Source organism: Perca fluviatilis, chromosome 23 (assembly GCF_010015445.1).
Source record: "Perca fluviatilis chromosome 23, GENO_Pfluv_1.0, whole genome shotgun sequence".
NCBI classification, from domain to species: Eukaryota; Metazoa; Chordata; class Actinopteri; order Perciformes; family Percidae; genus Perca; species Perca fluviatilis.
This window is the reverse complement of record NC_053134.1, coordinates 20,377,828-20,391,504: the sequence shown is the minus strand read 5'-3', so window position 1 is coordinate 20,391,504 and position 13,677 is coordinate 20,377,828. Positions and strand designations below refer to the sequence as shown.

At 41.0% G+C, this 13,677-nt stretch overlaps 1 protein-coding gene across 1 annotated transcript; it reads right to left on the bottom strand.

Moving 5' to 3' along the window:
- Positions 1 to 101: 101 nt before the first annotated feature.
- Positions 102 to 9,112, bottom strand: ucmaa (upper zone of growth plate and cartilage matrix associated a). Its single transcript, XM_039791158.1, is given in 6 exon segments — positions 102 to 569; positions 3,481 to 3,517; positions 3,520 to 3,581; positions 7,252 to 7,344; positions 7,438 to 7,497; positions 8,963 to 9,112. Coding segments are annotated over 6 exon segments (399 nt in total). The 5' UTR covers positions 9,021 to 9,112; the 3' UTR covers positions 102 to 480.
- Between the last annotated feature and the right edge of the window lie 4,565 nt (positions 9,113 to 13,677).

The following is a 13,677-nucleotide window of genomic DNA, read 5'->3' as shown; positions in this document are numbered from 1 at the left end:
ACCAGACGGTTCTACCGTAAGTTAAAACACATCAGTGGTCTCGGGAATCAGGAAACCCTTCTTTGTTTGAAGTCACTTTCTTTGCAAAAATAAAACTGTTGTTAATGTACGGGGTCGATTTTTATTGCTGCTAATGCCACAGGCTGACATTGTATAGCTTGTATGTACTGTACATGTACAAAAGGCAGTAAAAACAGGCATGCAAAACATTTAATGTTATATAAAGTTTAGCTTACAATACAAAAACTGCAATTTTAATACGTTTTACAGTTTGATGTGGAGAGACATATTGCACAATTGTTGTTTTATAAAAAATAAAAAGCAAAGAAAACCTTTAGATTAAAGTAGAAAGAAACATGGCCATAACTTGAGCACTTGCTCTCAAAGTGTGATTAATCCCCTTTGGTAGAGGTGATGGCAGTGTTAGCACTGCTCCAATGAGAGGTGCTGTAGGCCGACCCTCCCCGCCACAGAGCACGCTCAGTGGAACCAGTAGTAGCGAGGCTGGAGGCCGTCGTAGTGATACTCTCTGTACTGCTCATTGGTCTCCCTCGATCTCTCATTTTGCTCTGTGGACAAAAAAAAGGTTAAATTAAAGTGGCTATGATCAATATTTTCTAAATTATCAAAGGATTGCATGACTCCTTAAATGTGATGTGTCAATCTTAGTGAGATCGTAGTGAGAATTATCACCGGACTTTGCAGTTTCCCTCAGCTATACGGAGCTTTATATCATCTTTTAGCTAATTGTTTGAGTTTTCCAGCTAACATCTTTCCTGTTTTGGTTCACTCTCACCGCTCTCATCAGAGTTTAAAGACAGACGGACTAAATTAGTGACTAGCTGCTGAACATAGTGGAGCATTTAGCGAGGGACCAAAATGCAGAGGGACCAAAATGGATTGCTAATGATGCTCCCTGTCTATTGGATGTGTAAATAGGCAACTGTTTGCTAATGGTTAGTGCCATATCAACTTTATCAGGTGATAATATGTCAGTGTTTCATTGCAGGTTTAAGTAAATTATATTTAAAACAAGTGCCGACTAATTTTTGCTCAAACATTTGTTAATTAGGGCTAATGCTAGTGCTCTAAATTGTTAGCATTTAGCTAGGTGTATGCTTTAGTGTTAGTTAACCAGCGCAAATTTGCGTTTCCTAGGATGGCTAAGGAATAACCCCAAAACACACACACACACACACACACACACTCTGCCTTACACGCCTCTGATTAACTTAGCTTAGCCTGGTATTCTTGCCCTAACCCATCTCACTCCTCATGCCAAAACCTAACCAATCCAACCAAAACAGGCAACTTGTACTACCCAATCAGAGGCACAGTACAACATTCCTTCCATCCTTGGAAACGCAAATTTGCTTATGGCGCATACACAAATTAACAAATAGAGATAAACATTGATGTTAGTTGTAGTTGTAATTCTGAGAGATATCTTGGATTCGTGTTTAGCTATATCTCCCAATTGGTTAAACCATCTACAAGTGCGTCAACAAACAAACTGCTGACAAAATGGCAGCAAAGACACCATCGTTGGCAGTTACAACTATATAATGAAATATTAACAATAATTCAATGAATTTAGCTAATGAACTTTGTCTGTATCCGCTTCCGCTTGTTAATGACACACTACAAATAAATAACATGATGAAAATAGCTCATTCCCGGAGGTATTTGTGTTCTTCCCCTTTGTACTGGCTTATGTATTATGACCAATAGGTCAGTTTCTACAAAACCTTAGTGTGTTCCGTGGCCTGGTGGAGATCTTTTTGTTTTCCTATAACATCTTGTTGACCCAAACCACCCAAAACACGGTGTATCTTAAAACCCACTCACATCTTTATGGTTAACAGTTCTTAGTTTAGAAACTGTCACTGCAACTATATCACACCAGACAGACAACCGCAGGGAAGATTGTCAGCTTGGGGTCGACCACAAATAGACACTTTGATTTGGTGTGGAGTCTCAGGCGCTCCACTGTGGTCCAGAGGCTCGTGGGTGCCGAGAGGTTCGTTCAAGATCCAAACTCTATCGTGCCTCCGTGTGTTTTCTCTGGTGAGCCCTTTCGTGACGACTGGCATTCAAGTAAATCTTAGGTTTTTCGCAAGGGTGTGTTTACTGATACGAAGGCTCTATGCTTCATCTTCATGTTTCATTCAGTGTATCGGAACAGAGTGATTTTAAGATACACGTACTGTTGAATCTCTTTTCAGTTGTTATTGGAAGGGGTGAAAAGCAGGGTTTGATGGGGGGTTATTTCCATAGGTGTCAAAAGTATTCACATTCATTACTCAGGTAGAAGTATAGATACGTGGGTGTAAAAAGACGTCTGTATAAGTTGAAGTATCAACTCAAGCTTTTAACTCAAGTAAAAGTGTAAAAGTACTGGTTTCAAAACTACTTAAAGTATAAAAGTAAACGTAATGTAAGGGGGGAAAAAATGCCATTAAGGACAAAAGCTTAGCCCGCCCCACAGGGGCCTATAGTGCACTACCCCCACCTCCACAAAAATATTTTTTTCTAAAGGCCACAATGACTATAACGTTATATTAAAATGTTAATGTTGAAAAATTTGGGATGCACCTGTTTCAGCCACGTTCATGCCATTGAAAATGAACGCATTTTAGTACAACGCAAATACATTAAAGAACCATATGTGTACTGTTGAGCATTAACATGTGTTTCATGGAGCGGATGATATGATGACTAGTTGCCTATAAGTATTGTAATGTTCCAAAAAGTCAAACTTCAGAGGCATGTTACCAATAGCCTTTATTGGAATGTAAATGTACATCCAAGCTTAACTGCAGGAATCTGTGAGGGCAACGGATGTAAGATAACCAAACTGGACATTGAAAATTGGTGCTTGGTTGGGACATTTCGCTCGAGTCCTCTTTGAGTCTCTGCCACGGACATCTTCGTACTAGGCTACATACGTCTGCTATTTCCTTGCTGGAGCGTGACGTGATTTGGGTCATTGTGCAGGTGCGATGGATCGCGTACAAACCAATAGGGTGTCGGAATGGTATATGTTTATACTTCTCATCCAACCATAATCAAATTCACTCTCTCCGGATAGTGTGATTTATATGGATAGGTTTCTTTTTTTTTTTTTGAACGATGACAAGCCGGAATGAAAACGAGCCGAACTGAAATAGGAGTAACGAGGCTATTTTTAAAATGTAAGGAGTAGAAAGTACAGATAATTGCGTGAAAATGTAAGGAGTAGAAGTAAAAAGTCCGCTGTAAAATAATTACTCCAGTAAAGTATAGATACCCCAAATTGCTACTTAAGTAAGGTAACGAAGTATTTGTACTTAGTTACTTGACGCCTCTGGTTATTTCTCTATTATTTCAGCGAAGTTGGAAGTAGTTTTGCTGATTGTACCCTCAATTCGAGGAAAGACAAGGGTGTCAAGAGGAAAGCATTTGACATGGAAGCGAAAGCAGCTTGCATCCGTGTCTCACCATCGCGCTCCTCCTCGACGTGGTACTCGTACTCACTTATCTCTGCTCTTCGTTCTTCTCCCTCCACCGCTCGTTCGCAGTGATCTTCACCCTCTGCTCGGCTGTGGAGAGAAGAAGGGAAAAGGCACTAATACTAAACGGCTATTTGATGGACCGACAAAACATTTTGTGCGGACATTCATGGTTCCAGAGGATAAGCCGTAATGACTTTAGTGATTCCATGATCTTTCCTCTAGCCTCATTAGCAGATCAGAGTTTTCCTTTGTCCTGTGAAATATCTCTCCATCTACCAGATATTATTTAAGGGATCCAGCGAAAGGCAACCTATTGGCTTTGATGATCCCTTGACATTTCCTCTAGTGTGAAGTGTCTCAACAACTACTGAATGGATTGGCACCATCATCGGGTCAACCTTTTTTACTTGCAATGAATTGGTTCATGGCTAAATCCAATGCAAACATCTGACAGCCTCAGCTGCACTTTGTGGTTATTGCTAAGTAGCAAATGTTAGCGTGCTAACACATTAAACTATAAGTGTAAACCAGGGGTAGATGCATTGACTGTATAAGTGAAGCCCAAACATCTGGCTCGCCCCCTGGTGGCTGGCTGCAGTATAGGTTGTAAACCCCGCCCCCCTTCCTGTTATTGGATAGGACATGGGCCAAACTAAAGTAGCTTTCACCTCAAATAAACTTTTCCCAAAGATGTTTTCTGTCACTTTAGGTGGTTGTTCTAATCCCACTGAGGTTTGTAGAAGTATTTATTTTTCTGATCAGTTTGGTTTTCATTAGTTAGCCTGTTTGATGCTATAAAAAACAGGGTGAAACCAACGTTTGATGATTGACAGCTGTGATTGACCTGTGATTGGTCGGGTGGGTGTATAGGCGGGACTTTGATACCGCGCTCGACCATATATCTATGGGCTCGACGGCTCGATCACTACCGCGCAGACTCTGGTTCCAAAATTACAAGATGGTGCCGCGTATTTTTTTACAGTCTATGTTGTAAACATGATAAGCATTACACCTTTTAACATCAGCATGTTAGCATCGTCATTGTAAGCATGTTAGCACGCCTATTTTAGCATTGATCTCAAAGCACCGCCGTGCCGGAGTACAGCCTCACAGAGCAGCTAACATGGCTGTCTTGTTACCCATTAGAAACATTGGAAAACCGAGTCATTTAAACTCTAATAAGCCAAGGTGGAAAACAAATTTGTGTTAAAACAAATACCTGTGGGTAGGGGTAAACCATACCACTCACTGTAATGAATTAGAAATGGGTGTAAATACTTACAGCTCCCTCCTGCTCCCTCACTGTACAAAACCAAACACCCCCCACCCATGCAGGTACAGGGCAGCCACTGTATACATCAGACATTACAACGCTGTCTGTGTTTTTCTTTTAGTGTAGGGAATTACATCACAACATTTCATGTAAACACAGAGCAGTATCCACTCTGCAAACATCATTTTACACCTAATACTGTAGGCTAGTGATTTGGGGCTTAGGTGTATAGTAGTCTATATCCACGATGTTCCTCTTCCCCAGATTGCTCCAGTCCCAGAAATTCCGCCCACTGCATGTCTTTTTGTCCGATGTCCGTTTCCTTCCGCTTTCTTCCACTTTCTTTGTGTTGGCATTCTAAACTCCGGTGGATTTCCTAGGACTATGGTTAACTGCTTCTCGGATCTCTGCAGGGTAAATCCAGACAGCTAGCTAGACTATCTGTCCAATCTGAGTTTTCTGTTACACGACTAAAACAACTTTTGAACGTACACATGCTGCACCAAGTTCCTTCCCGAGGCTGTTTTGCAGAGGCACCGTTGCTCCGTGCGGAGCTTAGCGCTGCCCATGACCGATTGTGATTGGTTAAAAGAAATGCCAATAAACCAGAGCACGTTTTCCTCCCATCCCGGAATGCTGTGTGGACTCGTCATACCCTCCTCCGCAGCGCTGTGGAGGAAGGTGTGGCAAAGCGAGACTAGGTGTGTAGGGAATGTGGCTCACCACCTTCACACTGACTTCACCTGTTAACAGGTGCATGACCAAGTATCTTTCTGGGCCCTCTTCTTAGCTTGGTGTAAGATTATTGGTGTTCTTTGCTTTGGCGAGAATTGAATAGACAGAACCTGAACTTTCAACATGGCATCATGACTTTGCGTAAAAACATACACACCACTTTCCTTAAGCCAAATGGCGTGTTATCTGTACGCATTACATTAGCATGAGACTTACTCTAATTCGAAGACTCTTATGTTACTGTAACAACAACTTTTCCAATGTGGAAGAAATAATGTCCTTTTGTCTTTTCTAACCCTCTCCTTGACCTCAGAATAAAAGATTGCATGCTAAAAGAAAGGTATAAAGGGGGGGAACTCATAAGAAGTTTGGAAAATAGCCATTCTATAAGAAAAGTGCACAAAAAAGTCAAGTGAAAAGTCACATTTGGTTATGCAATCATCCAACATCTGTTGGAAATATTGCATATACCCGATTTGGACGTTGTCTTTTGAAAATTGTTGCAGCAAGGAATACATTTCTCTTAATACATTTTGTATCTTAGACTAAATCAGGTTAAAATTATATGAAATAATGAAACTGATAAAAAACTACAGCTGGCTATTCCCAGGATCTACACAACCTGTGCATCACTTTCTGGCAACAAAAAGTCCCTAAAATCACTCACTCGGCTGCCCCCTCAAATTCAAATGAACCGAGCTGGCAAGGGACATAAGTGTTTTTTTTTTTTTTTTTCAAGAATGTGGGCCTGTTAGTCCAGAGACCAGGCCCCGTTCAGTGCTCTGATGGGCGGGCAAGGGGAAATGACCCAGAGCCGGTCTCCGGAGGCCTGCTCAGCACTTCTCTAATGGCTTTTCCACCAGAAAGGAGATAAATTAACAAGGACGTACTTTTAGTGAAAAGATGAATATCGCTGTTATTAGCAACATTTTTAGCAAGTCTGGTCATTTTTATGCTTTTATCTTGGAGCCAAAGGAAGATAGGAATCGTGTTTTGATTTGTGAAAAGTTTTATTTTGGTGGTGGGAGTAGTATGATAACAAGTTCCCTTGTGTTTGCAGGGTTGTCCTGGAACACTTTTCATCCGTGTGTTTGTTCATTTGGTTTAAAGTGTGTTGGCGTTGTGTATCGTACTGATGCTGGCAGTGGAAGAATGAGCTTACTGTACTGAGAAACTGAAAGAGAGAAAGCCTGCTCCATACTATCCTGTGTCTCCTTCTGCAGGCTTGTGTGTGTGTGTGTGTGTGTGTGTGTGTGTGTGTGTGTGTGTGTGTGTGTGTGTGTGTGTGTGTGTGTGTGTGTGTGTGTGTGTGTGTGTGTGTGTGTGTGATTAAAGAGCCAGTACTGTATAGAACGACACCTGCTTGAGTTTCCATTACTCTCTTTCTATTTCTCTCTTGAACTTTCACATCTTGCAGTCAAAACCTCAAAGATATGATCCTCAGAGTCCAACTACAAACCAATAAACCAACACTCCCCCTAACTCACACACAGTCATTTCTCTATGGGCGGCCAAACTTGCCATATTTAAGACTGTCCACAGTGTGGCCACATCAACCACGCATAACACCAAATATAAATAAATATGATCCCCATATTCAGACCAACCACTTTACTCATGATCCTGCTGGTTTCCTGCCAGCAAGATGCGGACAGCCCTTAAACAGACAGCGCAAAACAAATTTCTTCCAGGCGGATAACCGCAGCCAGCTACCGTTCTCTTCGCCTTTACAGATATTAACGAACTCACCTTGAAACTCATAGTATCGGGTTGAGCGGCGACTGCGGCGTTTGAGGAAGTTGGAGGCGTCTGACTCAGGCGTAAACACCTTCCGTGCTGCGCCTAAAAATCAGAGGCCAGAAGGTTAGGGTCATATAAGGAGGACATTTGGAGCAAGGTTTTGTGAAATAGTTAAAAGGGTTGAACGTGTATCACCTGTAGAATCGGCAGCTTTTGTGTTGTCCCGCACTGCTGCGCTTCTCGCCACACTACAAACTTTAAGAAAAAGAAGAAATAACAATGTCCTGTCCTTACACTAAAGCATGTGTATGGTCCCAATATTATTAGTAAATGCATGGTGAGATTTTTATTAGGTTTGCACAGTCCGACTTGTCAATGTTTACAAGATTCTGAAAATACATACTTAAAAAAGGTGATGTAAATTAACTTTATTTAGGACTATTTGGCGTAAAGAGCTGGATAAACAAAATTCAAATGTGTTTATTACTATATCCCAGTGACAAAGTGGACCATGAAAACCCCATGTACAGAATAGATCCCAAACTTCTAAGCAGGGGCACCAGATCATGACACTGGTAGCCAGTGTTTGATGTTTGTGCCAAAAAAAGACTTATAAATATTATACATATTATACAAGTCTTATACAAGTTACTGCCTCAGTTTACAGTTAGAAATCATGTCGCAAAGACCATACAAAAAATACATAAAAACTGGAAAAACAGAAATTGCATAAAGAAACAGAAAGTGGGCCATAATTGACCCTTTACAAATGATCAATGTGGAAGTTTGAAAGAGGATTCAAATAGCCATAACCATCATTTTTTCATAATAGCCATAAATCGTAAGAAGTTTCGCCTTTCACTGCCATCTGCCAAATTTCACTTTACTCACTGTGGTCTGGTAAGGCTCAATTCAAATTAGTGTTGCCTATTGTCATCTATACCACGATAGTGAAAACTAAGCTTGTGAGATTCAGGCTTTCCTCTGGAGGACTACTGAACATCTTCAGGCAAAAAAAATTATTTTCTCTCTTTGGTTTATATATATATATATATATATATATATATATATATACATACAAACATACAGTACTTACCGATACTTTCTTTACTTGCCTGTACTCTTTACTCAAAATATGACTTAAAACTTTGATGCAAAAATGAGTCCATTTAACTTAACAAGTAGCAATTATTATTATTATTATTTTTTTTTTTTTAAGATTTTTTATTTGTTGGACTTTTTCTGCCTGTATTTTGATAGGTGAGAATGGGGAGCGAGAGGGGGAAAACATGCAGGAAATGATCACTGGTCAGATTTGAACCCAGGACCTCTGCGTCAAGGCATAAACCTCTCAGTACATGTACGCCTGCTCTACCACTGAGCCAACCCGGCCACAGACATTTACAACTTTTGCAAAAGTTTTAAAAATTGATTCACATTGAGCCCTATTGCCCCTAAATCAGATTATACAAATGACGTGCTATCGTAAGGATGCAATTTGAAAAGAAATGTCAAACTCTGATGCCTACAAAAGATCTAAGGTCCCGTTTGAGGCAATAAAATGCTACCGGATTCAAGTTTTCTTTTCCATATTAAAGGAGGACCGCACATATCAGTGTTTTATACCCTCAAAACTATTCTGCTGATCTCCCCTGAGGATGTATAATTAAAAAAGAACTGTCCCAAACCTTTTCCCCAACCACCCAGACAAAGTACTCACAGGTGAGGATGAGGATGGTTGTGAGCAAAGTGAGCATGAAGACTCGAGTCCAGGACATCTTGAGAGAGAAAAGCAAAGAACTCTACTGGATTTAACAGCACATCTAACTGAACTGAGAGAAGAGAGAATGATTAGGGAGGGAGGGAAGGTGGGAGAGGCAGGGAGAGTGGGAGGAGAAAGAAGAAAAGAGAGGCTCAGGGAGGGGATGAAAGCTGCTGGAAAATCAGTTGCCAAAGGGAGAAGAGGAAAAAAACAAGCAGGAGTGATGGGGTGAGGTGAATTAAAAGAAGAGGGCAGCAGAATGGAAATCACCATTTGATATTTAAATGAAAGTCAAAAAGTCTGCGTAAATTTCCTTTTTTAAAGAGGGCGAGAACATTGATATGGGTGGATAAACTGACATGAGTGAGGACCCATCTCTCACCACTGGTCAATAAGTTATCAAAGATTCATCCTGGGTGTCAGTGGCCCTTTAACCCTTTTTAAATCATGTTTTGGTGTATTTTCCTTGTATCACAGGTTCAATTTAAAGTGCTCATATTATGCCATTTTCAGGTTCCTACTTGTATTTAGAGATTGTACCTGAATAGGTTTACATGGTTTAAATTTTATAAAAAAACAAACATATTTTTTTGTTGTACTGCACATTGCTGCAGCTCCTCTTTTCACCCTGTGTTTTGAGCTCTCTGTTTTAGCTACAGAGTGAGACCTCTCACTTCTGTTCCATCTTTGTTGGGAGTCGCACATGCGCAGTACCTAGGTAAGGACTACTAGCCAGTCAGAAGCAGAGTATGAGGGAGTGCCACGCTAGCAGTTAGGTGAGCATTATAACGTGTTACAAAGTGACGCACGTTTGTCTCTGAAGTAAAGGCTGGACTACAATAGAGCTGTTTGGAGCAGTTTGTGAACAGTGTTTTCTGTTGGAGATGGTAAGTCCCTTTGGGGAGGACTTTGGGCTTTTTCACTTTGTAAACCTGTAACATGCACAAAAAAGATATATAACACATTTAAGGAAAGGAAAAAAGCCAAAAAGCAAAATATGAGCACTTAGTTTGCTGTTCACGTTTTCAGTTTGAAGTCTGCAGAGTTAAAAGCTGAAATCCCCTCAAAAGAAGATATATTATCCGGTATAGGTATAATATTATAGGTATTATAAATAATGTGTAGGAATGACAAAATAATCCCACTTTAACCCACTATTTATAAACAGTAAACTGCTGTGCTCAGAAAGGTTTTGTTGGCTTTATGACTATCCCTAATGTGCATTGTTACCTTTCTATATGAATGACGTACTGTACATTTCCCTTGCAGGCAGAGTGTGTACCGGTGGTAGCATCTTGAAACTGTACTGGCCCCATTCATTATCATTCCAGGTATGAGTGATCTCAGGTTTCAGCATGCCATATTGCACTAACCTTGGGTTAATGCTACAATATGCTGCGAGCTATTGAACTGTATGTGAGGAGTATTGCTTAAATTGAGAGATGAAGTGTATATAAGTTAATGTGGATTTTTCCTTTGACTGTGTGTGATGTAGTGACATCTGAAATGTGTTTCAGTTCCCTCCAAAGGAAAACTGGTCAGGGATAACTTGCAGCTCTGCTCATAAAGGAGCCTGCAGTTAGACCTGTGTGTGAGAGACTATTTGCTGTGTGTGCATTTGCACGTTTATGTGAATGTGCATGTGTGTTTTCATATGCATTGTGTGTGTGTGTGTGTGTGTGTGTGGTACACTGCTACTTACATGAAAAGGTAAACCCTTAAATGAGCAATCAGATGCTCGCTCATCATTCAGAACACAAATTGCAAATTCAACCCCGAGGCGGGGAGCGATGGATGGACGGACACCCTTCCACTGCGATACCTTCACTGTGTCTTTGAGTCTTCCACATTTTATTCAGACCGTACAATCAATTGCCAAGAAATAGCTGATACATTTAGATATATTTAAGGGGTCATGTTCATGTTATTAGTTATAATGATGGAGCCAATACTGAGTATCTGCTGATACAGTGTCCCACTTTGATAGTTAGATTTTCCTGCAGTTGTAAAGGAAACACTGTAGTAGGCCTACTATATAACACATAAATCACAGAATAGGCTTCAAGTAATATATAACACCGATTAAGAAATGTCTTGATATATGGATAGAATGTTTGTTTTTTTGTCCTTTTGCTCTAATCACTCCAAATTATTTTGCTAATTTGACTCTGGATGTCAAGCTGAAGTTTGTTATATCATTATACCAAAACTAAATGTAATCAAATCATAGGATTTATTGATTATTCCCAAAACAGAAAGTAAACTGATAATTGATCTTTACCTAATAATTCAAGTTTCTAGCAAACATGTTTTAATAGATATTTTTGTACATTTTTGACAACCAGACAATAACCAATGTATGATGGCATTTAACCTTGTTTATAGAGATTATATTTTAATCTTCATTGCGTTTACAAATATTCTAAAGCATTTACGTTGAATTGCAGCTGTGTTTGAAAGACTCTGTGACACTAAATAAACCTGTTTGGTCTTAAAGTCTAAAGCTACATGAGACTCGTAGTAAACCTGCAAAATGTCCCTGAAAGAAATGCTCCCATGTTTTTAATTATTATTAAATTATAATATATTATTATTTATTTTGGATAACCATCATGTACCTCCAGACAACAACTATATTTAGACCAACTTATATTTTTGGGGGTTTAGGATGAAAGTGAGAACTCATGAGTGTTTGTCCCCTGAGTTATAATACATCAAACTAAGCATTTCATATTACACATGACTGTAGTGCAACTTCACATTTTAAACAGACCAACAAACTATTTTTAAAAGATTGTTTGTGTATAAATGCATTTTCTTTTCCTCAGCCGGGCATTAGAGAAGCTTTCTGTACCACTTCTTCTTCTGCTGCTTTTTCATGACCTGGCTCTGAAGCTCTACCAGCTGGGACCTCATGGTGCTCTCCGTCCTCTCCCACTCCTGCTCCTTTTCCTGCTGAGTCAGCTTCAGGCTTTCTGTGGCCTGAAGGAGGGATGACTTGTCCTCCTTCCACTCGTTGAGATGACTCTCCAGCTGCTGCTCAGCCTTCTTCAGATCAGCCAGGAGGGCGTCACTCATAGAGCTTTGCTCGTCAATCTGAGCCACATCGGAGGCTCTCGTTTTCTCTCTCTCCTCCAGCACGGAGGTTTTCTCCTGCTGCCACAGGACACGCTCACTCTCCAGCTGATGTTCTAACTTTTTCTTAAGAGAAGCTATGAGGTTCTTGTTGTTTTTGTCCTGCATCTCCAGCTGGGCTCTATGGGAAGCCTGGGATCTTTCCAGTATCTTCTTTCCCTCTTCCTGTTTTCGGAGAGCTTCCTCCATCTTGGTAAACTCATTCTTCAGCTCCTGAGCGTGAGCCCTCCCAATCTCCAGATCGCTCTCCAACCTCACGTTGGTGGTCTTAGCTACCGCGAGCCTGTCTTTCCTTACGCCCTTCCTCCACTTTCTTTTGAAGGGCCTCCTTCTCTCCCTTCATCTGCTCCAATTTGACTTTCAGGTCTTCAGTAATGAAGGTCTGCAGGTCCAGATCTTTTTGGGCTTTTCGCAGCGTGTTGCTGATTTTTCCTAGCTGGGATTTCAGATACTCTTTCCCTGTTTGAGGAGTGGACACAATCAGCCAGAGCCTCATCCAGCTCGGCTCTATGGGAAGCCTGGGATCTTTCCAGCATCTCCTTTGCCTCCTCTTCCTGTTTTCGGAGAGCTTCCTTCATCTTGCTCAATTTATCCTTCAGCTCCTGAGCGTGAGCCCTCTCAATCTCCAGATAGCTCTCCAACTCTAACTTCACGTTGGTCTTAGCTACCGCGAGTCTCTGTCTTTCCTTACGAAGCTCCATCTTCTGAGTCTCCACTTTATTTTGAAGGGCCTCCTTCTCTCCCTTCATCTGCTCCAATTCAACTTTCAGGTCTTCAGTAATGAAGGTCTGCAGGTCCAGATCTTTTTGGGCTTTTTGCAGCATGTTGCTGATTTTTCCCAGCTGGGATTTCAGATACTCTGTTTGGGGGAGTGGACACGTTCAGCCAGCTGAACTTTCAAGTCACACATCTCTCTCTGCATCAGCTCTTTCTCATGGCTCCAACTGCCACCCTCTCTCTGTCGTTGGAGCTGATCGAGGACATCGGCCAGCAAGTCCTCTCGGATTATCAGGTGAACTCTTTCCTCAGATTCACTCTGGGTGAGCCTCGCCTCGCTGTCCTTCAGTTCAAACCGTACTTGTTCTTCAAGTGGATTTTTGATTCTGTTGTTGCTATGGGATACCAGTTGAAATATATGAATGTAATGATTTCTGATGATTCCTAACATATGGCACGCTTTATTCAGACCAAAGATGTGTGATGAGAGGAGTTGAAACTTGGTCTGTAACGTTCTAAAAGCTGCCAGTTCACACCAATGCAACCAGAGGTGACAATGTATCATCTCCATAGCAACGACTCTTTGTAGCTGGATATATCATTTGTTGTGTCTAAATATGAATGTGGTAATGTTAGTGATGGTGAGATGCTTGCTACAGTTTTAGTGATGAATCACACTGCCATGAGTCGGGCCGAGTCGGGTCGGTTCAGACCGCTGCAACTTCTCCCTGCAACGTTCTTCAACGGTTTCGTCTCACCGCGAATCTTTGGTCTGACATGGCTTAAGAAATAAAATATTGATGTCTTTGTACAAGAGCAGT